The 26107-nt window shown below is 42.5% G+C and overlaps 1 protein-coding gene across 1 annotated transcript; it reads left to right on the top strand.

Moving 5' to 3' along the window:
- Positions 1-11429: 11429 nt before the first annotated feature.
- Ccr9 (C-C motif chemokine receptor 9) lies at positions 11430-24153 on the top strand. Its single transcript, XM_004662143.2, has 3 exons — positions 11430-11476; positions 20087-20216; positions 23068-24153. Exons 2-3 carry the CDS (start codon positions 20196-20198, stop codon positions 24151-24153), a joined length of 1107 nt encoding a protein of 368 aa, XP_004662200.1. The 5' UTR covers positions 11430-11476; positions 20087-20195.
- Positions 24154-26107: the final 1954 nt, after the last annotated feature.

Here is a 26107-nt window from a genome sequence, read left to right as displayed (position 1 = left end):
GGTGCATGCCTTTAATCCCAGCACTTGGGGGGCAGAGGTAGGAGGATCGCCATGAGTTTGAGGCCACCCTGAGACTACATAGTGAATTCCACGTCAGCCTGAGCTAGAGTGAAACCCTACCTCGAAAAAAAAAATTGGGGTTGGAGCTGGAGAGATGGCTTAGTTGTTAAGACATTTGTCTGCAAAGCCAAAGGATCTTGGTTAGACTCTCCAGGACCCATGTAAGACAGATGCAGAAGGGGCACATGCATATGGAGTTCGTTTCCAGGGGCTGGAGGCCTGGTGTGACCATTCTCTCTCTCTTTCTCTGCCTCTTTCTCTCAAATAAATAAAATAAAATAAAATAAAATAAAATAAAATAAAATAAAATAAAAATATGGGGATTTTTTTTCATGTTAGTATAGGTAGATCCATATCATTCTTGTTAACTGTGGCATATTATTCCACAGAATGAATGTATTAGGCTTTGTGCCATCCTTGTCTTCTGATTGACATGTAGATGACTTTTCATTTTCAGCAACATAAGCAAATTGCTGTCATCTTTGATGCCTCCTTGGCTGAATATGTATATATTTGACTAAAGGGGCTTCCAGAATAAGGATGCTGTGAACCAAGGGTGGCCGGCCAACAGTACATTTTAACAGATGTTTTAATTGTCCAGTGCGGTGGGACCATTTCTCACATTCTTAGGGATGGGTGAGAGTATTTGATTCCCTGATCCAGTTTTCAATATCAAACTCTTAACAAATTACCTATCTGAAGGGTAACAATATTATCCTTTTGAATGTGATTTTCCTGATTACTACTTTTTAGATATTTCTCTTTCTACTTCCAGGAACTGCCTGATCATACTTTTGCACATTTTAGAATTATAGTATTCTTTTTTCATTTTGGTTTGTGGAAGAAGAGCTTTTCTAATAGAAATTGCAGAGAACAAGTGATAACCTACAAAACTGGAAAGTTTCTTTATTTCAGAAAGTTACAAAAGTATTGCTTTCATCAAAAAGGAGGAAGAAAAACTGTGGCATGAGTGTTTGTGCATATTTTGTTTCCATTGCGTGACTTTAACACCCACACACCTTCACTAATGTAATGAAGCCCCCAAGACTGCAAAAGCAAAGATTAAAGACAGGGAAGTCAGTAGGCCTACCATGTTTGATCACCAGCAGACCAGGGTCCAACCTCTGAAACCTCCAAACTGTTTTGTTGGCAATACAGGGCTGACTCTCCTGTAGAAATCTTTCCAAACCCAATTTGGGATTTTGGCTGGTGTTTATCTGTTGCTCATCTAAGGAAGTGATGTAGGCCTGAGGCCCCTGCCTGGAGTTATCTGAGGGGCTCATCAGCCGTGGAATAGAGCAAAGAAGAAACCAGGTGGTAGCAGGGAGCAGAGGGCCTGACTGAATCACCTTTAACCACAGCCTGACTTATCTCTGTAGCACATCTCCCACGGAGGGCTTGAGGGCTGGGGGCTTGAGAGAATGGGGGAGCTTGTGGGACACAGAGGGGTCAAAGACAAATGAAACAAGACCAATTGCTTTCTGGAGATGGTTCCAGTGTGCGTGAATGGGTCCCCATCTTTGTACCCTTGTGCAAATGTGGCCATTAAGGCACATATGAGAGCAAATATGGGGGCAAAGGTAGAAGGTGAGATGTATGAAAGAACTAGACCTGTGTGGCCTAATCCTTTAGACTTCTGTTTTAACATACTATTTAAAAGACTGGCTCTGGGGAGGCTCCAGTCACTCTAGAAAACAGCTCTGGGATAGGCTGTATCCCCATCCATGTGAAAGTGACTAGTAGGTTGAACTGACTACTGGGGAGGTGCTGCTTTGTGAGGCCGTGTGAGTTTTGTAGCTCACTGATCCAGCCATAGCTCAGGGTTGGGCAACTAGGTGTCATTTTTCCTGCATACATGTTAAAACACTGCTCACCCAGGTCAGAGGTGCCTCTCAGCTTTGATGGGTTTCTTGGTGACAGTGTTGCTGCTGAACCAGGGAACATGCTTGGAGAACCATTAGGCTTGCCCAAGAAACCTTTAATTTGGGAGAAATACATGCTGGGAGCTCTTGTAGATGGTTTGTGGTTGTGGTTTCTCTTCTCTAGCTGGTGAGACAGGGGAGTGCAGAGACTTAGAGAAAGCTCTGGAAGATGCTTTAATGTCCACATTTGCACATGAGCATGAGGAACTCCTAAAAGCAAGCAAGGCTGGAGAAGTACTAGGATGCCCAAGAAAGATGCCTCTAATATAAGCTGAGGATTAGGGCAGGGCAAGCTGTGATGGAGTGAAGTACTGAGGATGGAACCATAATCCACCCAGTTGTTTATGCTGTAAGATACTGGAAACATAAAATTAAAGAGTAAACATGAACATGGCTATATATTGGTACCCTGAAGACATAAGACAAGACATCCCTATCGTGTGTTTCACTAACCCTACTCTCAATTTTGTTGCACAAGCCAGCTTTTAGCTTTCTCAAGCTTCATTGTGCATTCAAGTTCCATGGGTATCTTGTTAAAGGCACATCTGAGAACTTGTTTGAAGATTCTAGTAAGGAGAACAGCTATTTTCTTGACTGAAGAAACAATCCTCCTCTATCAGAGGTCACTCTCTGAGCATGCAGAAAGGGGACCCCTACCTTGTGACAGATATCAGAGTCAAATTACCTCACATCTGAAATTAACTATTTTTTTACTTTAATATTTTTATTTATTTGTTTGAGACAGAGATAGAGAGCAAAAGGGAGGGAGGGAGAGAAATAGAAAGAGAAAGAGGGAGGGAGGGAGGAAGGGAGAAAGGGAAGGAGGAAGGGAGGGAAATAACGGGCACACCAAGGTGTCCTGCTATTGCAAATGAACTCCAAATGTATGCACCACATTGTGCATCTGGCTTTATGTGTGTGCTGCGGAATCAAACCTAGGGTGTTAGGTTTTGCAGGCAAGTGCCTTAACTGCTGATCCATGTTTCTAGTCCTTAATTTTTTACTTTTATAGTAGATTCTCTTTTTTAAAAATAGAGGTCAGTCCCAAAGTCTCAGGTCTAGCAGGGCTGGATGGTGGAGTCCAATATTAGGGGTTGAGCTCAGGGCCTCACACATACTAGGCAAGCACTCTACTCCTAAGCCACATCTCCAGCTTGAGTTGATGGGTCTGAGTTGAGGATTGAAATTTTGCATTTTTAACAAATTAAATTCTCAGGTGCTGCTGGTATGGGTCTGTGCTCATGCTTTATATCTAAGGACTTTTGACAGTCAATTTTAGACTTAGTATTGAGATGGGGTCACATTCTGTTTCCTAGGCTGACCTTGATCTTCTGGGCTTAAGTCATCTTTCTCCTCAGGCCTCCAAAGTAGCTAAGACTGGGCCTGGCTCAATCATAAGACATTATTAATTTAATTCCCATAAAACAGATGAGGATTTCATTCCTAAACTGGCCTTACTTCCTATCTTTGTAATATAGTTTTAGATAGTATTTTATTAGTACTAATAAACAACTTATAGCAACTATAAAATTTGTCACTGCAGAGTCATGTGGGGAACAATTACTAAAATTTATTATTTATACAGCCTTTTGCTTGTCCTAGAGTTTATAGTGGCCTCTCTTTTCCTTGTTATATTGTTTTGTTCCTAAAACACTGTTTCTCCTTGTCTCTTTAGAGCTTACCAAAACATATTCTAGAAGATGTTTCTCCTACTTTACAATGTTCCTAAATTCAAACAAATAAAAACAACCCTTCATACCTACAAGCATCTTCAAGTTCCTCAGTCTTCTTGGTTAATATGTCCTTTCTCCCATAATATCCTCATCAGAGGCTTATATACAATCTGTTGTAGTATTTCTCACTGCTCAAATTGTAGCACAACCCTTTGAAGCCATTTAACTTCCTTGTCCCAATTAGTACAGATGTTTCCCTCTGTTTTTCTTTTATTTCCCTTATTTTTCCTTTCATTGTGTGCACCTTGACCTCATCTATTTACTCTTTTTAAAAATATTTTTATTTATTTATTTGGGAGAGATAGGGAGAGGCAGAGAGAAAGAGAGAGAGAGGAGAGAATGGGCACACTGCAAACAAACTCCAGACGCATGCGCCACCTGTGCATCTGGCTTATGTGGGCCCTGGGAATCGAACCTGGGTCCTTAGATTTTGCAGGTAAGTGCCTTAACCACTAAGCCATTTATCTAGTCCCTTACTCTTGTTTTCCATGTGCATGTGTGTTTGTGTCTGGAGGCCAGAGATCAGGGGTTTGTCATTGAACCTAGGGTTTACCAATCTGGTTAGATTAACTAGCCAGCTTGCCAGAGATCCACCTGTCTCTGCTTCTCCAACATTGGGATTACAGGTATATGCCACCATGCCCAGAATTTTACTTAACTTCTGGAGATCTGAACTCAGGCCCTCATTCTTTCATGCCAAACACTTTACCCACTGAGCCATCTCCCCAGCCTCAAATTATTATTTTCAATTGACTAATAATAATTGTGTGCATTTGTGGGGTTTTGTGTAATGCTTTTAAATATGTGCGCATTATATACATACAAATATTAAATTAAAAGATTAAAAATTGTGCTGGAGAGATGGCTCAGCAGTTAAAGGAATTTGCTTACAAAGCTTCTTGACCTAGGTATGATGCTTCAGCACCCAAGTAAAGCCAGATGCACAAAATGGTGCATGTACCTGGAGTTTGTTAGCAGTGGTAAAATGTACTGGTGTATCTCTCTCTTTATGCTTGCAAATAAATAATAAAAAAGCAGAAACTTAAAAAAGATTAAAAATTAAAAAGATTAATTTACAAAGTTTAAATCAGGCTAACTATTTATCTCACCTATTCTCATTGTGTTCATGGTAAAACAAAATTTAAAATCTATTCAGTAATTTGAAATGCGATAAACATTGTCATCAACTGTGGTCACCATGCAGTGAGATCACTGAAAGGTTAAGGGTCTGAAGTTCTGCCACTTTCCCCCACCAGCAAGAGGCTGTCAGTGCTATAAGCCTGAGCAGCTGTGTGGTTGAGAGATGATGTTCCAGCTGAGGCCTCTTGTCTGCTACCCTTCCTCAGGTAGCTCTGCTCAAAGCCTCCATTGTAGGACCTGAACAATGTGGCTGCTTTGATGTGACCATTTTGAAACTGAGGACATTTTGACAAAGCTGTTTTGATGCTGTGGATGTTTTCTGACTTTTAAAAATCACCATCCATTGAACTTTCAGCTTTTAAACAAATTATCAAGCATCAATGCCCCATGTGGTTAGGCAGAGCAAGGGTAGTCACCATGGAAAGAGGGCAGGGAGAGGCTAGGGGATGGAGTCCCTTCAATTTAAATGTCTTATGGAGGAAAAAAGAGTTAATCATTTAATAATATGGTTTTCAGAGTTACAGAAAGTTTAAAAGGCCTGGCATAGTCTTTCAGGGTAATTTTTAAACAATCAAAACAGTATGGTGGTATCAAAAAATAGAACAATAAATGCAGGGAACAGAACAAAGAACCCAGAATTAGACCCACAGACTTAGAGTCCACTAGCCTCTGACAACGGAGGAAAAGTAATACAATAGAGAAAGATGTGGTTCAACAAATGGTACTGAACAAGTGACATATGAATTCAGGTGCAGACACTGCACCCTTCCTGAAAATTAATTCAAAGTGGGCCACAAACCTAAGTGCAAAATTCAAAACTTTAAGACTTCTAGAAAACAGCAGTAGAAAACATACCTGGCCTTGTGTCTGAGAGTATGACTGAAGCCATACACCACAGAGGTATCATCCATGACAAAAGTCACTGATAAGCTGAATTTCACTAAAATTAAACACTTCTGTGCTGGAAAGATGGCTCAGCAGTTAAAGGTACTTGCTTGCAGTGCCTGATGACCTAGGTTTAATTCCTCAGTAGCTTGGCACACAAAGGGGCACATGCGTCTGAAGTTTGTTTGCAGTGGCAGGAGACCCTGGTGTGCCCAGGCTGTCAGACTTTATAAGTAAGTACCTTTACCCATTAAGCCATCTCTCCAGCTCCTGGTACCTGATTCTTATAGTAGCTTTATTCATAGTTGCCAAACTTGAACGCAACCAAGATGGTCTTAATGAGCAGATAAATAAATGAATCCATTCAGACAATGGAATGCTAATCAGTGCTAAAAAAAAAAAAAAAAGCGCTCTCTTAAACATGTGGAAGAACCTCAGATGTTTACTACTGAGAGAAGCCTGTCTGAAACAGCTGCATAATGTGTGAGCCCTGCTATGTTTCCAACCATTTGACATTCTAGAAAAGAAAAGGGGATAGAGACAGTCAAGAGTTAGTGGCCACGCCACCATCATGAAAACAAATGATCATAAATGTTGGCGGGGATGTGGAAAAAAAGGAACCCTTCTGCACTGCTGGTGGGAATGCAATCTGGTCCAGCCATTGTGGAAAACAGTGTGGAGGTTCCTAAAGCAGCTAGAGATTGATCTACCATATGACCCAGCTATAGCACTCCTAGGCATATATCCAAAGGACTCATCTCATTTCCTTAGAAGTACATGCTCAACCATGTTTATTGCTGCTCAATTTATAATAGCTGGGAAATGGAACCAGCCTAGATGTCCCTCAACAGATGAGTGGATAATGAAGATGTGGTACATTTATACAATGGAGTTCTACTCAGCGGTAAAGAAAAATGAAGTTATGAAATTTGCAGAAAAATGGATGGACCTGGAAAGTATTATACTAAGTCAGGTAACCCAGGCCCAGAAAGCCAAGCGCCACATGTTCTCCCTCATATGGGGATCCTAGCTACAGATGACTGGGCTTCTGTGTGAGAATGAAAATACTTAGTAGCAGAGGCCAGTAAGTTGAAAAGGAGACATAAAGGGTGGAGAAAGGAAGGGAGGAGGATACTTAATAGGTTGATATTGTATATATGTAATTACAATGATTGTAATGGGGAGGTAATATGATTGAGAATGGAATTTCAAACGGGAAAGTGTGGGGGTGGGGAGGGAGGGAATTACCATGGGATATATTTTATAATCATGGAAAATGTTAATAAAAATTTAAAAAAAAAAAAAAAAACAGTAAATATGATGATACCATTATCATGCTAACTGGCATTTCATGTTATTCTTTAGCTGTGCAAAATAAACCTGAAATGATAAAAAAAAAAAAAAAAAAAAAAAAATTTAAGAGTTAGTGGCCACGAAGACTGGTGAGGTGGGTGTGGGTTCAAAGGTGGAGCACAGAGGATACTCAGGGTCAGAACCCCTCTATGCAGTATGTACTGGAGCGAACACGTCATCACACATCTGTTGGAATCCATGGAGTGCTCAGCACAAGTTGCAGCCTTTGGTGACAACATGCCTGTGTAGAGTTGCTGGTTATAGCAAGCATGCTCCTCTCTCCACGCAGTGTTGGGAGGTGGTGGGGAGGCTGTACTGTGATGGGGGGGGGAGTACAGGGCTCTCTGGGCTTTGACAATTTTTGCTGTGAACTGACAAAATGCTCCAAAAAGTAACCTATTAAAATAAAAACAGCACATCTCACTGCATAATTAGCAACCTCACTGTGAACGAATGTTCCCCAGCTTCCCATGAGGGAGGGATCCAAGTCTCTGAATTCATGTCTTCCTACAGATCAAAGTCCAGAGAAAGGATAGCAGCAGTCTGGGCTATAGGTGGTTCTCTTGGTGGAGGCCTTGCCTTTGCTTATGCAGCTTGGGGGTGGCGGAGAGCTCTAATGTAATGGTTGGTTCTGGTGCCTGCCAAGGAACCTGAGGGTTTGCTGTTTTCTGTTATTTCAGACACAGCTGTCAGTGGTCTCTTGAAAATAGAAGTCAGCACTGGGTGTGGTGGCTCACACTTATAATCCCTGAGGAGGTGGAGGCAGGAGGTCAGTGAGTTCAACCTGTAACATGTAACAAGGCCATGTAAGGCCAACATAGGCTATGTAACAAGACCCTATCTTAATAATAATGTCATAATAATAAAACAAAAAAAGAAAAGGGAAAGGAAAAGTATTAGATTATATTGTCTCCAACATCAGTCCTTCCAATAGCTGCCTGCACACTGGCACTGAGCAAAAACCACTGGCTCAGCCTCATATCCTGAGGTAGTCAGTCCCTTCTGCTTTTTTTTTTTGGCTGCTCCTCACCTTCCTTATATCCTAAGTTGGTCTGTCTTATCCCAGGCTATGTCAAGCTCATCTCTTTGCTGGGAGTAGCTACTCCAAAGCTTAACATTCATTAGAACTTATCACAATTCAAATTTAAAATGTCATCTCTCTAGGAAGCCCTCTCCTAATTGCCCCAGCCCTATCACTCCATCTTCTTGTTTGCTTCATTTCTTTGCAGAAGATTTGCCACTGCTTGAAATCATCTATCCTACCTCCTGCTACATTTTGCCTCTTGGAACAGGGCTGGTGCACACCAGAGTCTGCACAGGTAGGTGTTCCATGATGGACTATAGAGAGCTCAGTGAAATCTAATGAGCGATGACAAGAAGGGACCACCTTTGCCATTATCAGAGGAGGCACAAGGTCACAAACACTGTGGCGATCTCTCTCTATGAGCACGAACCCTCAGGAGGCGAGGTTATTAACCTTTTAACCTTATCAGTAGCTTGAATTCTGCAGCCAGCCAGCTGAACTCTTAACCTCTCTCTGTCTGATGAGTCACTAGACACTTCCAGCACCTTCAGTACCTCAAACACCTTGGCCAGACCACATCCAATGCTGAGCTCATTGCTGTGGATTAGTGGATCAGAAAGGTCCCTGCAGATATGAGTCCTAGCAGCTCCAACCTGGGACTCCTTGTGCTTCAATGACAACACACTGCCCTTTGTTGTCAAAAGATACCTTGGGGGACTGAGAAAGTAGCTTAGCAGTTGAAGCACTTGCCTGCAAAGCCAAAGGGCCTAGGTTCTATTCCCCAGGACCCACATAGGCCAGATGCACAAGGTGGCACATGTGTTTGGAGTTCGTTTGCAGTGGCTGAGGCTCTGGTGCACCCATTTTCTCTGTCTATCTGCCTCTCTCTCTTTCTACCTCTCAAATAAATAAGTAAACAAAAGTTTTTTTTTTTTTTTTTTTTAAAGATACCTTGCATTTCCAAGTCTGGCAAAGACCTTAATATATAAAAAGTTGAAAAATAGCTTTGTCCTTCCAAAGACCCCTAACATGCTCCTACAATATGACTTTCCCAAAATATGCAAAAGACAGAGGAAGGAAAGCCAAGTTATGCAGTTTTAAGCAACGGGAACCTGAAAAGCAGAGAAGGGAAGCAGAATTTTCTTCTTTGACAGAGATTGCCAGACACCTGGTCTATGGAGTGGAACAAGAGGGGATGATCCTACTGGTCCATTGGTGACTCTGATTGGGGTTAGTCCCTAAATATCCCTCTGCTGGCCTGGGAACCAGAGGGGGTACACACACTATTCTGCCCTCCAGAATCTGCCCTGGGGTTCTGGCATGGTGAGACTACAGAGACTCTTTATAACAGATCTCAGAAACCTCTCATTGTTACCCAGCTCTGAATTCTAGTGACCAAGACAAAAACCCAGTATACAACAAAAGGTCAGGGCTTTCCCAGCAAGGAATGCTCTCAAAGTGGATGACCATTGCAGGCATCCCAGTGGCCTTTGGCTTTTACAAACTGGAAGGTCTCTCTAGGATGCCCTTGCCTTTTCTTGCTTCTGGCCTCCTCCTTCCATCCCAGACAAGGGTACCTGGGAATGAAAGTGGCTCTTTCCAATTTGGATGCCACCCAAGCTAGACCATCTCTCCTGGACCTCAATGCCCATGTGGAGAAGGGACTATGTCTACAGAGAATTGATTTTTCCCCCTATTGACTCCATCACCTGCTTTCCTCCAGCTGTCTGGAGGGCCAACCCTGGCTCCTTAGGATCATCTTACCTGGTGAAGAGACAGCTAGTGCCAAGAGAATGCAGGAAGCCCAGCAGGGCTTATTTCTTCTGCCCAGAGGCTGTTGACAGACACAGGGTATAGCAAATCCACTGCTGTCCCTGCCCAAAGGCAGTTTAAGATCAGGGTAGGGGGCACTCTGGTGTTCCTCCCTTTCCTGTCAGTGTTGGGCGTTGCTGGAAGATTTGGCTGACAGCACCGTTTTAGACACTTTATGCTCACAAGTGTTAGGTGAAGGAAGGGAATTTCTGGGCTCGCTCATACCATGGTTCTCTGCAGGTTGATGAATCAACAGTGTCTTTCATTCTTACTGCTCAGGTCTCTGCTTTTTATATATTTATTAGTCTTTTCCCAGTGAGAAATAAACTCTGCACATGTTATGGATTCCTTGGTTCTATGGTGAGTGATGGGGATGAGTATTGTTGAGAGTGTCACTCCATCCACAGTACATTAAGTACAGTAATAAGAGGAAGCTATCCTCCTTCAGAATGAGCTGTGATTTTATATGTAAGTATAAAATATAAAATGGAAGTTTTTGACAATGACGGGGAACCCAATCATGCTGAAGGCCCCATAACAACTGTGGACCTTTGAGAAGAACTTCATCTGTGAGCTTCTATAAAAACAGAGCACCCCCCCCAAAAAAATAGAGAACTCATATGCTGTAACTTTTTGAAAATGTCTTTTACAACTACCTGTGATTGTTAAAGTCACTATTGGGGTTAACATGTATGATGTATAAAACATTCCTGCATTTACCCCAATTTAAAGGCATTGGTAGCCCTTCACACTGGGTTTCATGTGCACAGCATCCTAAAGAAGCACCAGCCATTTGTCAGAGGGCTCCAGGATGTGGAAACACTCAGCATCTATGCTGCCCCTTTGACAGCCACTGGCACATGTGGCAAGTGTCACCAAGAAGCAGTTCTCATCTAATTAATTTCCATTTCCATGGGCACATGTGTCCAGTAGCCATGGGAGTGGACAGGCCATGTCTCTGGGATTCTGAAACATCCCTCAAGACCCCAAAGGGTACATTTTGATGGATAGTGCTGAGGTATTATCTTATATGGGCAGCACTCAGAAGAAATCTTGTGTTTGTGCCAGAATTCCCATGCACCCAGTGAGCAGAAGATGATTTTTCTTGATCCTAGCAGTTCTCAGTTCTATTTTTGGCCAAAAGATGATTGACATGCTAGTCACTGGAAGCTGCAGCAGGTGACTCTCCAACCTCCTGTGCTACACACTGGTGACGACACAACAGGGTGGCCTGGCTTCCTTTCTGTTGTCTCTAGCAGACAGTTGTCTGCTCAGAACACACAGAAGGCTGCCTCTCATCCCAGGCAGCAGCAACAGCCCCTCTCCCTAGATACCAAGCTTCTGTACTTCCCTTCCTGGTGAGTAGCATCCTCTCCCTCCTCCATGTCCCACTGTTACTTACACTGTTAGCCATATACTGACACCATGGCTTCTGTGTCCCAGACGTGGACTTATTTGCTCAGAGTTCTTGTGTACCATGTACTTTTCCAGAAACTCCCAGGGAATCCAAGGTGTACCAGCATTTCCTGGCCGGGGCTTCTTGTGTGGTGAGTAATGAGGCTCCCTCTTGACCTACACAGAGACAGGCAGGTGCAAGGCAGTGGTTTGTGATTTGTACCTCAAAGGGAGGAGAAGCTGGGAGCGGGTGACGGGGAAGTGGCCAGAGATCTGATGGGTTTAAGGACCTTGAGTCTAAGAGACTGCCCTGTGAAAAAGGATTTCTGTTTTGTAGCAGTAACTCCTTGGAAACAAAAACTTGGCACCAAGAGGTAAGTGGTGAGGTGAACTGTGGCACACCAGACAAGATGTGTTCAGTTGCTCAGTATAGTGTATGTTCAGGTGTGAGTGTGGTACAGAGAGACTGATTAGAAAACTAGACACAAAACCATATTGCAGTGTGATCTTCTTTCCACTGTTTGTCTGTGTGAGTGTGTGTGGGTGGGTGGTATCTCGGAAACTTAACAAAGGATTAGCTAGGAAACAGTACTTGATGTGGTTTTATTTTTAATGTGTATTTTAAAAATCTTTTCTGTGCATTGTGAAAATACTCCTTTATGATAAGCAACGAAGCATTATTTTAAATGACCTATCTGTGGATACTTGTGTTTCCTTTCAAACATATCCACCTTCTTCAGTTCTTGACTGGCTTGTTTCAGCCAGCTAGTGGGTCTGAGCAGTTGTGGCTGAGCCACCATCCAAGGGAACCTGTCCCCTCAACTATTTTTGCCAGACAAATCAAAGTTAATTTGCCATTCTAGTATCTTGAATTTCTGAGCCCTCTCCCCCCATACTGTCCCCCTGTCCACCCTTACCTACACTTAACTCACAGTCTTGTGCTAGGGGTCCCTGGGACAAGGTAGTGGGCTCCTGACCCCAGCTTGGTGAACGGATATTCTGATAGATAGCTCAGAGTCCCCACTCCTGTTTAGGAAGAAAAAGAAAAAAAGCAGAGCTACCAAATTTGCAAGAGATGAATCAACCCTACAATAGCAAATTAGGCAAAGATCAAAGGAAGGACCTTCATTTCTTTTTTAAAAAATTTTTTATCATTTTATTTATCTATTAGATATAGAGCGACAGAAGGAGGGAGGGAGAGAAGGAGAGAGAGAGGGAGGAACAGAAAGGGAGAGAGAGAATGGGCATACCAGGGCCTCCAGCCACTGCAAACCAACTCCAGATGCATGTGCCATGATATGCATCTGGCTAAAATGGGACCTGGAGAATTGAACCTAGGTCCTTAGGCTGTGCAGGCAAGCACCTTAACCACTAAGCCATCTCTCCAGCCCCAGGACCTTCATTTCTGACAGGAGCTGGAGGACCAACTGGGCTACCTGAGCAGTGTTTGTTCTGGACAACCAGGGAGCCTCTGCTCATGTTGGTTCCTTAAGGTCAGCGGAGAATAGGAAAACAATGGTGGAGTCAGCTTTCCTAAGAGGCACTTGTCCCTTCTTCAGACCCCAGCTTTCAGCTTTTATGCTGATTTGTTGATGTTTTCCCTGCCACAGAGCAACATTTCCTCTCCTCATTCTATATTCCCATTGTCTTCAGCCTTCCAAGATCAACAAGAATGTGACCTTCTCAGTGATGCCCTCCTGTGTGCTCCCCAGTGCTGGACCCCTGGCTCCCTTCTCCTCGTTCCTACAGCATCTCCAGAGCACTACTGTTGCTGGCATTTGTTGCCTTAACTTATCCACTGGACTTAAGTGCTCTTGAGGGTGTAGGTCATTTCATACTCTGTTTAAGCCCAGCAAGTGCATCAGGTGCCACAAGGTCCACTGACTAAGGCAGTTTCAGGATTCAGAGTGCTCGCCTCCAGCAAAGATCATTCATGTGTAGCCTGTACTTGACTCTCCAACAAGTCTGAGAGCAAGTGAGTCTATCACCACAGCAATTCCCCAGATGAGGAATCCTGGCGGCTTCTTGGACAGGCAACTTGCTACTAAGTCCACAGGAAGAAAGGATGGCCTAGCATTCTCCCCACAGTTCACTCCACCATGTAGACCCTGTGGCCACCATGACCATAGCCAGGCCACATGGACAGTGAGGGAGCAGATTTGGGCAGTGCTGAGTCGAAGCTGCTTACTCCCAGGAGATGGTTGCAAGGTTCCTTAGCTTTCTGCGTGTTTTGTCAAATATAAGGTTCCCTCCACACCCTTCCCACTCTTGTTTTTCCTCCTTCTCAGGGCCAGAATTAAAGAAAGTAGTTCTGAGACCAGAGCTGCTTTAAAGAAATAGATTTAAAGCACCAGGGTTGTCTTTGATGTCTTTAGATGCTGGCTTGAGAGAAACATATATTGGTTTTATTCTGTGGCTCTCTCCAAATTTCCTCTTAACCAAAAGTGTATTTGTAATGGAAGAAGATCAACCTTCATAGGAGGTTTAGGAGTTCGGAGTCACAGAAAGCAGGGCATGTGAGTTGAGTGGCCGGCTTTGCTCTTGGTCCTCACTGTTCCCCACCACAGATGGAACAAGTTCTGTAGGAGGAGTACTGAATAGAAGAACCCTTGGCTTTTTTTTCTTTTTCAAATTTATTTTTTTATTTGAGAGCGACAGACACAGAGAGAAAGACAGAGGGGGAGAGAGAGAATGGGCGCGCCAGGGCTTCCAGCCTCTGCAAACAAACTCCAGACGCATGCGCCCCCTTGTGCATCTGGCTAACGTGGGACCTGGGGAACTGAGCCTCGAACCGGGGTCCTTAGGCTTCACAGGCAAGCGCTTAACCGCTAAGCCATCTCTCCAGCCCTTTTTTCTTTTTTCTTCCTTTTTCTTTTCTTTAAAGCTGGTAAGTTATTTTTAAAAATATTTTTTATTTATTTGAAAGAGGGAGTATGACATGCTGTTACCTCTCTCTCTCTCTCTCTCTCTCTCTCTCTCTCTCTCTCTCTCTCTCTCTCTCTTTCTTTGTCTGTCTCTCTCGGTGTGCCAGGGCCTCCTGCCTCTGCAAACAGACTCCATCCAGACATGCCACTTTTATATGGGTACTGGAAAGTTGAACCTGGGCTGGCAGACTTTGCAAGCAAGCGCTTTTAATCACTGAGCTATCTCACCAGCCCCTGACAAGCTATTTTATAATTGTTCTTAAAGTTTCACACACTTGGTAAAACATTTAATAGTCTACCAAATTTAAAAGTAACAAAAGAAAGAAAAAAATTCTCACTTTTCACTGGACATTGTGGTTTGGGCTTTGAGGGAAAAGTGTTCTGATAAGCATTGAAGTGTACATCCTTTTATAGGCATTTTTAAAAGATCATAAAGCACAGCCTGGCACATTTTGAATTTTTAAAAAATATTTTAATTTTATTTATTTATTTGAAAAAGAGAGAGAAAGAGGCAGATATATAGAGAGAATGGGTGCCCCAGTGCCTTTAGCCACTACAGAGGAACTCCAGATACATGCAATGCCTGTGCATCTGGCTTATGTGGATCCTGGGAAATTGAACCTGGGTCCTTTGGCTTTGTAGACAAGTGCCTTAACCACTAAGCAATCTCTCCAGCCCACATTTTGAACTTTAATCTAGGAATTTTTTTGTGACCTCTTATTTGTCAGCTTGAGGCTTATCTGCTCCCCAGGCCATCTGTGGAGTTAGAGGTTCTATCTGGAGAAAAGGTGACTCTCAGCCCCTAAGCCTGCCTATCTGCTTGCTGCTCATTATTTTCCTCAGAATGGCTTATAGGATGTCTTGATGACACCTAGAATAGGACCCCAGGTCATTCAGAAGTATGAGAAAGTTTGTAGTCGAGGAAGGAAAAAAAGGAGAGTATAATTTTTCTGAAGAAAATGAATTTCCCATTCACCTGAAACTATTTCAAAATAAGTATAAAAAGGAATTGGGGGCTGGAGAGATGGCTTAGCGGTTAAGCGCTTGCCTGTGACGCCTAAGGACCCCAGTTCGAGGCTCGGTTCCCCAGGTCCCACGTTAGTCAGATGCACAAGGGGGCGCACGCGTCTGGAGTTCGTTTGCAGAGGCTGGAAGCCCTGGTGTGCCCATTCTCTCTCTCTCCCTCTATCTGTCTCTCTCTCTGTGTCTGTCACTCTCAAATAAATAAATAAATAATTTAAAAAAAAAAAAGGAATTGGAAACAAGCTAACTGCTTCCTATAAGGAATGTTTAAATGACTTGTGGGCTGTCCTCTGTTGGAAGGCCATGCATCTAACTCATCCAGGTATGGAAGAATATTTACTGATGGGAAAAAATAGTTGTTTTTTTTTTTAAATCTAAAATACTCTGGATTTTATCCAAAATAATCTGTTGGGTGATAAAAGAAAAATTAGGGCTGGAGGGGAGGCTTATCAGTTAAGGTACTTGCCTGCAAAGCCAAAGGACCCAGGTTCAATTCCTCAGGACCCATGTAAACCAGATATATAAGATGGCACATGCATCCGGAGTTTGTTTGCAGTGGCTGAAGTTCCTGGCATACCCATTCTCTCTGTCTCTATCTGCTTCTTTCTTTCTCTCTCTCTCAAATAAACGAAATAAATAAATGAAAAGAAAAGTTAGAGGGCATACATGCATAGAAACAAGGTTGGGAGATAAAATAACAGGAAGTTGAAAGTGGTTATTTACATAGAAGTAACAATTTATGAATGTTCTATTTCTTTTCAGCTTTTATGTATTTGTCAGTTTTCCTGCAAAATGTAACCTTTAAAAAATTTTATTTATTTATTAGAGAGAGAGAGAGAGAGAGAGAGAGAGAGAGAGAGAGAGAGAGAGAGAAAACAGGTGCACCAGGGCCCCCAGCCACTGTAAACAAACTCTGGATGCATGCACTACCTTGTGCATCTGGCTTACATGGGTCCTGGGGAATTGAACCTGGGTCCTTTGGCTTTGCAGGCAAGAGCCTTAACTGATAAGCCATCTCTCTAGCCCATGTGGTCTTTTTAAAACAAAAAAATCCATAAAACAAGAACATGTTTAAAGATAAATGCAAGGTTGTTTCCAGCAGAAGCACATGATGATTGCAGATTTGGCTCTGCTTCAGGCTTCCTGGTGTCTTGAAATCAATTTCCAAGACATTTCCCTTTCTTTTATTTTCTTCTCTTCTCTCTCCTTTTCTTCTTCTTCTTTCCTTTTTGAAAGACTGTCATGTAGGCCAGGCTGACCTTGAATTCATTAGCAGTTGAGGATAACCTGGAACTCCTGAGCCTCCTACCCTTACTTCCTGAATTCTAGGATTATAGACATGAGCCACCAAACCCACTTTATTTCAGGCTTACAGAAAAGTCACAAACCGTAAGGAATCCCAACCCAAACCGTTGCTTTCACTTGTTGCTCCACTGGCTTTATGCTTCTCTCTCTCACTTTCTACTCACTCATTCTTTGTATGTACATTTTTTGAGACATGATCTCATTCTCTAGGCTAGTCTGGCCAAGAAATCACTATGTAGCTCATGCTGGCCTTGAATTCTCACCAAGTCCTCCTGCTTCAGTCTCCCAAGGATTATAGACCCAGCTCCTCATGGTCCTGTGAACACAGCTTTTCTTCTAGAGAGAAAAAGTTGCCCAAGGTCCATCCTGTAGTTTTCCTGCCTAAATGCTGGAGATAGATATTTCTTTTTTTTTTTTTTTTTTTTTTTTTGGTGGAGAAAGATATTTAGAAATCAAGAATGGGCACATTGCATCTATGTGTGACAAATTTTAGAAGCTCTGAGCAGAGTCATGTATGGGAAACATATAGACATCTGCATAGCCACATAATGCCTATATTTCTATATTTCTGTTATCAACCAAGCAATCTTGTTTATTGGTCATGGGTGTGTGTGTTGTCTGTCTGTCTGTCTACCTGTCTACTTATCTAATATAATTGTATTTTTGGATTTTTGTTTTGTTTTGTTTTTCAAGGTAGGGTGTCAGTCTAGTTCAGGCTGACCTGATATTCACTCTGTAGTCTCAGGGTTGCCTTTAACTCATTGTGATACTCCTACCTCTGCCTCCGGAGTGCTGAGATTAAAGATGTTTTCCACCACACCTGGCCCTAATCTAATTGTATTTTTGGAGACAGGATCTTGCTATGTAGCCTAGGCTGGCTTAGAACTCACAGTTCTGCCTCCATTTCCCAACTGCTAGGATTACAAGTGTGTGTTTATAATCTAATACTTTAAAGCCATGAGTTTACAGGCTCACTCAGTTCCATGTCACAGCATAAGGCATGAAGGCACTTGCGAGGAGCTACTGCAGGGAAGACACATGAGGAGGCTCTGGCTGCCTTCCTCTTGGCCTGCTAACACCAGTGGTGACTGTGATTACTGAAGAAAACTTTCCTTTTATCACTTTGGCAACTTTATTGAGGCCCAATAGCAATAGCCACAAGCACTTAAGGTACAGATTGTGTTGTTACACCTCCACCTGCCAAATGATCACACAGTGAACATGTTTATTTCCCTCCTCCACCACACTTGCCCACGTACCTTTGCAGCACGTCTTTCCTCTTAGCCTCCTCTTTTATCCTTTTCCAGGAAATTGCTGGTCTGCTTTCTCCCACTGGATTTGCATTACCTTGTGTTTTATGTAAGTGGAGTCATACAGTGTATACTCTTTGGGTCCAACTTCCTTACTTCACATAGAATTATGTTGAGACCAGACCAGTCCATGCTATTTGTAAAACAGCCATCCATTCCTTATTCTATTTTGTGGCCATTCCAGTAGCCTTTTTTATTCCTTATTACACAGATGGTACCACTACTCTCAGGTTTTGGCAGAAACCAACAAAGCTACTATAAGCATTCTGTAAAAGTCTCTTTGGGGATACAGGCTTACATTTTCCTTAGGTAACTATGTAGGAGAGGGATGGAAATCATGTTTAGCCTTAAAAATCTTTGACTGACAATTTTCATATTGTACCTATGTATTTGGATCATAGTCTCCTCCTACTAAACTCTTTTGTTCCCCCTTTCCTATTCCACTGAACCCTTTCTTCTTTCAAACTAGTCTCCTATTTTGAAGTCTTTTTTCTTTCTTTTACTATCCACAGTAGAATGTTGATGGGTCCAATATTATGCAGATCTTGTGGAGGTAATGGTAGGTGCTGTGGGATAATGAATGCAATGTCCACATCATGTCTGGAAGACAAGTTACAAAGCATATCACCCAATCCTCTGGACCTTACATTCTTTCTACTCCTTTTCTGCAATGTTCTTTGAGTCTTAGAGGCCATGATAGAGATGTCTCATTTATTGCTAAGCACTCAAGGGTTGCTTATACTCAGCATTTTGATGAGTTTTGAATCTTCCCAGTAGTTACTGCCAAATTCAAAGAGAAGCTTCTTCTGTCCAAAGTTGAGAGCAGCACCAATCTGTGAACATTGACACAAATAGTTAGAGGTCAATTTGATGGGTACAATGTGTTAATTTAGCAAAAAACAACAACAACAACAACAACAACAACAAAAAAAACCTACCAAAAAACCAAAACATACTAGCTTCTTCTCTAGTGTCTATGACTTTCCTAGCCACAAGCTTTTGACTAGTTTTTCGATGCCAAGAATGGATTCCCTCCTATAGAGCACGCCTCAAATCCAGTCAGATAGCAGTTGGTTACCCCATAATAGTCATGCCACTATTGCACAAGTGAATACATATGGCCTAGCTGAACAGTTGTTCAGTTCACAGAGTTTATTGCTGGTTAAGACTGTTGATGACTTCTCATCCAGCAGCCTGCACAGCACTTTCCAATACCATGACAACTACTCAGCAGGTAGGTTTCTAGCTCAATTCCAGCTTTTTCATTATCCTATTATGAATGCATGTGTTGAGCAATAGGATCTTGCTATTTAGTTATGATGGGCAACCAAGATCTTTGGCAATAGCCTTTATTGTTTTGAGGACCTAAAAGATCCCTTTGACCAACAACTCACTGGAATCTATCCCACTCTTGGCTCTTGGATTTTCCTGTATTTGTTTGATTTTTTTGGGGGGGGTATTCTTTTTTTTTGTATGTTTGATTTTTTAAGAAACTGCTAAACTGTTTTCCAAGGTGGTTGTACCTCTTTGTGTGTACTGAAAGCCATAGTACTTTCTGGAAGGTGAGTGAACCATGGTGGTATTATGGGAAAGAGAAATCAGGGCAGGCTGGATTTATGGTGAAAGTTTTCTGTCACCATGCAGTGTGGTGTTTGGAGTATGCTGGCTGAGGGTGTGGGAGGCACAGAGCCCTTCCTCAAAGGTGTTCTGCTATTGCTTCTCTGATTATACAAAGCTGGGTTCCACTTACCACCTGGGGGCCTGGATGCCCTTCCTCAGGGACTCCAGGTACAAAGCAGTGCTTGACCTATCTTTACTTATGTTACAGAATAAGGAGAGAGTAGAAAGGGGGAGCCATCAGAAAAGCAGGACATGACAGACAAGCTGAAACACAAGAAAAATAAATAATGTAAAAGAACAGCATGGCAAATAATATAAGAGCCCCTGTGGTCCCTCATCTAGGGATGTGAAATGGAGGAATTGTCTAAGTAAAAAACAAAACAAACAAAAACAAAACAAAACAAGCAAACAAACAAACAAAACACCTGCAAGTATTAAACCAAGGACTACCAAAGTAAAGAAAATGACAACTACAACAGACAAATTTCTTTAATTTACATGTTAACAAGCATGGTGATGTTGACATCTGCAATATGACACGAGTTCTAATTCTTGTGCCTTTTTTCATGAGCATAAACAGGTTGACTGTTGAGTTTCCATCTGCTTGGTGTTTGATTCCTAGCCTACATACAGGCCCTCTTCTGAGTTTTGCCCTCTCTTCCTAGAAGCTGGCTGGCATTTGACCCACCATGGTACCTACAGAATTCACAGTGAGTAGTCATACCCTCAGGGGTCTCAAAAAACCACAATTACTTTCTGGTCTTTCTGCATTGGGAATGTGGGAAGGAGTCCCTCACAGGGATGAATTTCCTGTATGGTGTACTTCAGGGTGAGATCTCTTAGCAATGCCATAACCATGTGGGTGTTACCCAGTCACATAGATTTTGCTAAACACAGTCAGGGTTGGAAGCATGTTGTAAAAAACAAGAAAATTTGATTTTAGGTTTCATTAATAATTGAGGGGGTTTATGCTCTTTAACTAAGATACATTTTGTCTCATGTGCCTTTCTGAAGCTCACATGAAAGAAGGCATGGGAGGGGCTAGAGAAATGGCTCAGTGGTTAAAGGTGCTTGCTTGCAAACCCTAATGCCTGTATTCTATTTTCTAGCATCACAAAAAGACATATGCACTGAGTGGTGCATGTTTCTGGAGTTTGTTTGCATTGGCAGGAAGCTCTGGCAGCCCTGTACTCTTTCTCTCTCTGTCTCTTTCTAAATAAATAAATATATATATTTAAATAAAAAAGAAAGAAGGACTGGAGAGATGGCTTAGTGGTTAAGGCACTTGCCTACAAAGCCAAAGGACCCTGGTTCAATTCTCCAGGACCCATGTAAGACAGATGCACAAGGGGGCACATGTGTCTGGAGTTCATTTGCAGTGGCTGGAGGCCCTGGCGTGCCCATTCTCTCTCTGCCTATTTCTCTCTCTCTCTCTCTCAAATAATAAATAAATATAAGTAAAATATTTTAAAAAAGAAAGAAGGCAAGCCAGGTATGGTGGCACACACCTTTAATCCCAGCACTTGGGAAGCAGAGGTGGGAGAATTGTTGTAAATTCGAGGCCACCCTGAGACTACATAGTAAATTCCAGGTCAGCCTGGGCTAGAGTGAAACCCTACTTTGAAAAACCAACAAAAAAGAAAGAAGGTATTAGAGAACCCACTTAATTTGTTTTTTAAAGCCCTTTGTAGACATGTTAGTTGTATTTCTTTCCTAACCCATGTTTCCCTTTCAAAAGTACATGGTAGTATGTATTTCTACGAGCTGAACCAAGTCTAGCAAGTCAAATTATCTAGATAATCCCTGGTGGCTTCTTAGCCAGGGACCTACAGAAAGTGCTAGTGTATGAGTGTGCATGTATGTCTAGATATATGTATGTAAACAGGAAGGTGGACATGTTTATGCACACAAGAGTGTGAAAACACGTGTGCATTTTGTGTGTACTTGTCAGAGCCTGTTAGAATCACTATCATGGGCATATAACCCTCACAGTCACACAGGATCCATGTGCTTAAAAGTGTTTTTATTTGACTTAATGATTACTGTCCTGAAATTCTTTTTTTATTATTTTTAAAAAAATTATTTATTTATTTATTTGAAAGTGACAGAGAGAGAAAGAGGCAGATAAAGAGAGACAGAGAATGGGCACACCAGGGACTCCAGCCACTGCAAATGAACTCTAGATGCATGCACCCCCTTGTGCATTTGGCTAACGTGGGTCCTGGAGAATCTAGCCTTGAACCAGGGTCCTTAGGCTTCACAGGCAAGCGTTTAACCACTAATCCATCTCTCCAGCCCCTTTTTTCTTATTTTTTTAAAAAATATTTTATTTACTTATTTGACAGGAAAAGAGGGAGAGAGAGAGAAAGAGGGAGAGAGAGAGAGACAGACAGAGAGAGAGAGAGAGAGAGAGAATGGGCAAGCCAGGGCCTCCAGCCACTGCAAACAAATTCCAGATGCATGTGGCCCCTTGTGCATCTGGCTAACATGGGTTCTGGGGAATCAAACCTGGGTCATTTGGCTTTGTAGGCAAACACCTTAACTGCTAAGCTATCCCTCCATCCCTGTCCTGAAATTCTTAATAACATCAAGAACGGGCCTTGAAAATGACAGAACCATCATGGCGCATGTGTGTGTGTGTTCTGGTGCTTTCACAGAACTCAGAGGTACTGGTAACCCTGTGGGTATAAGTGCCCTTGCTGACCTCTGTGCTTATTGGGGTGCATAATAGTTAGGAGAAGGGACAATTTATGACTATGGGTATTTACACAGTTTGATTGAAATGCCCATCTATGGTCCAGAGCTCTCTTTCCCATTATATCAGTGCACCTGCCATGCACAAAAGTGCTCATTTGCCTCTCTGTATCCTCATGAATGACATCAGTTCATGAGAGTTGGAACCATGTCTGACTCATTTACCATAGTAGTATTGAACACCTAAGCACAGGACCCAACCTACAGTGGGTATGCAATAAATATTTGTTACATAAATAAACATTTGTTGTATTGGTCTATTTTCTGTTGTTATAAAAAAATACCTGATAATGGATTATGCATAAAGAAGAGAGATTTACTTAGTTCATGATCTGGGGCTCATATTGGGAGCCATTTCTGTTCAGCCTCTGATGCAGGCCTTCTGGCTACATCACAGCATGACAGATGGTAATGTGGGAGAAAGAATGCACACTTGCATGACAAGAAAGGAAGCCAGAGGGACTTAGAGGCCAGGCTCAGTTTCTTTTATAATCACCTATACTGCTGGAACTAACTAGGGTCTGAAGGAAATGCCAAAAATGCCTTCTGGGTGATCTCCCATGATCTCACTCCTACTAGAGCCTATCTCTAAAAGGTCCTACAACCTCAACACAGTGACGCTGGAGATCAATATTCCATGAACCTTTGAAGGGCACATTGAAATCAGCATATTTCTGCTCCCTACACATGGATTCCTTTTGCTTTATCACAGAGTTTTGGGGTTGGAAGGATCAGATGCCTCGTACCTCTGCTATCAGAAAAGACCTCCCAAAGTCCTTGACCTAACATCCTCTATATCCTTTGCAGAGCCTTATTCCCAATATGTCTGATGACTACAGCTATGAGTCTACTGCCATGGATGACTACATGAATTTCAATTTCAGTAGCTTCTTCTGTAAGAAAAACAATGTCAGGCAGTTTGCAAGCCATTTTCTCCCACCCCTGTACTGGCTTGTGTTCATCATGGGCACCCTGGGGAACAGCCTGGTCATCCTTGTCTACTGGTATTGTACAAGAGTGAAGACTATGACTGACATGTTCCTTGTGAACTTGGCAATTGCTGACCTTCTCTTTCTCGCCACTCTTCCGTTCTGGGCCTTAGCTGCTGCTGGCCAGTGGAAATTCCAGACCTTCGTGTGCAAAGTTGTCAATGGCATGTACAAGATGAACTTCTACAGCTGTGCATTACTGATTACATGCATCAGTGTGGACAGGTACCTTGCCGTTGTGCAGGCCATGAAAGCTCAGACCTGGAGACAGAAAAGGCTTCTGTACAGCAAAATGGCTTGTTTTGCCATCTGGGTGTTGGCAGCCACGCTTTGCACCCCAGAACTATTGTACAGCCAAATCAGTGGTGAGTCTGGCACTGCGGTCTGCACTGCAGTCTACCCTAGCCACGAAAGTGCCAAGCTGAAGGCAGCCATCTTGATCCTCAAGGTCATCCTGGGGTTCTTCCTTCCTCTGGTGGTCATGGGCTGCTGCTACTCCATCATCATCCACACCCTGGTGCAGGCCAAGAAGTCCTCCAAGCGCAAGGCCCTCAAGGTGACTGTCACTGTCCTCACGGTTTTTATTGTGTCTCAGTTTCCCTACAACTGTGTTCTCTTGGTGCAAGCCATTGATGCCTATGCTATGTTCATTTCCAACTGTGCCATTTCCACCAACATTGATATTTGCTTTCAGGTCACTCAGACTATTGCTTTCTTCCACAGTTGCCTGAACCCTGTTCTATATGTCTTTGTGGGTGAGAGATTCCGTCGGGATCTGGTGAAAACTCTGAAGAATTTGGGATGCATCAGCCAGGCTCAGTGGGTTTCATTCACAAGGAGAGAGGGTAGTTTGAAGCTTTCCTCCATGTTGCTGGAGACAACCTCAGGGGCACTCTCCCTCTGAGGGGCCTTCTTGCTGAAGCCAATAGTTCTTTTGGCAGTAAAGAGATACACAGTTTCTTCACCAATATACTACAGAGAAAGCAAAGGATAAAAATGAAATGAAAAACAAAAGAAGGGATGAATCTAAATAGCATTATCATGTTCAGTTTGAATTTTCCAAAATGGAGCTTTCAAAATTGATGACCAACCCCCTTCCCCAAGGGCACCAACTCATTCTTGGTTGAAGTAACTGCAGTTCTCAGAGGAGGATTTTCACAGAGTCGTAAGAACGCCCTGACTTTATATATGCTGAGCATCATTATAGTCAGCCTTAAAGCTCTGAGTTACCATGGATTCAGATCTGAGGCTATACCCCTACCCCTGCCACACACAAAGGGAATTCAGACTTGGCTACTATCACAGTCCACAAAAGCAGAGGATTCCTGACAAAAACTTTCTGTAGTTTGGTCCTATATCCATGCAGCTCTAATAAATTCTTGATCTAGATATGGCCAAACTATCAGGTTGAGTTCTCCTCTGATCTCCTTGGTCTCTTCTGGACTAGGGAAGGTCTTGGTCCTTGATTTAAAACTATCTGTAGGATAGGTGTGAGTACATGAACAATTAACCACATTAGCAAGTTGTATGAACTCTTCTAGCTTCCAGCTGGTTCTGTGTCCAGGTAGAAGTGCTGTGGTTTCACACCACCCTCAGGGAATCTGGATGAAGACCCAGCCTGTCCACTCATGTGTGGGAATGACCCTCATGGCCTAAGCCTAATAATAATACCCTGGACTATGGAAACCCAACCCTGGCTCTGTTAGAAGCTTCCTTGAGAGAGTGGCACTTGCTGCAGGTTACCCCCATCGTCTCCCTGTTGGTGCTCCAACACTCTTCCTTCTGAGGCTTCCAGAAAGGTGTCCATCTCCCTGCTGCCTTTCCATTTCTTACTCCATAATGCCAACAGCTTAAATGCTTTTAGCTTCAGAGATTAAGCTGAGAAATATGTAATACAATTCACTTTTCACTTATTTTTCTTTAACTGCTTGTCAAATTTGTCACCTTTGAAAATCATTATAGATATTGAAAGCATGTTTAAAATTTTTTTTAATTTTTTAATTTTTATTAACATTTTCCATGATTATAAAATATATCCCATGGTAATTCCCTCCCTCCCCACCCCCACACTTTCCCATTTGAAATTCCATTCTCTATCATATTACCTCCCCATTACAATCATTGTAATTACATATATACAATATCAACCTATTATATTTGTGTATGTACACGTGCACATACACACATGCACATGCATACCCATACACATATATGCCATGGTGCATGTCTAGAAGTCAGAGGATAGTCTCCTGTTGTCTCTGCTCCAACTTCTTTGAGACAGGATCTCTTGTCACTGAAAGTGAATGCCAGTCTAGAAGCCTTCAGATCTTCTGGCTTTGACTCCCATTATCATAGGCAGGTTGGGAATTGCAGATGCATGAGCCACTTTGTGTAGTGCTGTTCATGGGTGCTGTGGAAGAGAATTTGGTCTATAGGTTTTGTGGCAAGTACCTTTCATTGCTGAGCCCTTTACCAAGCCCCAGATAAATATTTTTGAATGTATAGTTAGTAATTACTTGTCACTTGCTTTATACTTTAAAAAATAATTTGAGTGTGTACAGTTAAGTACCAGGTAGAAATACAATGAATATGAAGAGTAAGATTGGGGTACAGACATAAAATATTGACATACCAAGTCATCTTGGCTAATCAGTTTGTTTGTTTTGTTTTTGTTTTTCAAGGTAGAGTCTCACTCTAGCCCAGGCTAGCCTGGAATTCACTATGTAGTCTCAGGGTGGCCTCAAACTCACAGTGATCCTTTACCTCTGCCTCCTGAGTTCTGGGATTAAAGGTGTGTACCATTATTCCTGGCTGGCTAAACAGTTTTTATCTCTCCTCTGGCCATGTTTCTTTCTCAG

Source organism: Jaculus jaculus, chromosome 17, assembly GCF_020740685.1.
Source record: "Jaculus jaculus isolate mJacJac1 chromosome 17, mJacJac1.mat.Y.cur, whole genome shotgun sequence".
Classification (NCBI taxonomy): Eukaryota; Metazoa; Chordata; class Mammalia; order Rodentia; family Dipodidae; genus Jaculus; species Jaculus jaculus.
Note: the sequence above shows the minus strand (reverse complement) of the source record. Positions and strands in the feature narration are given on the sequence as shown.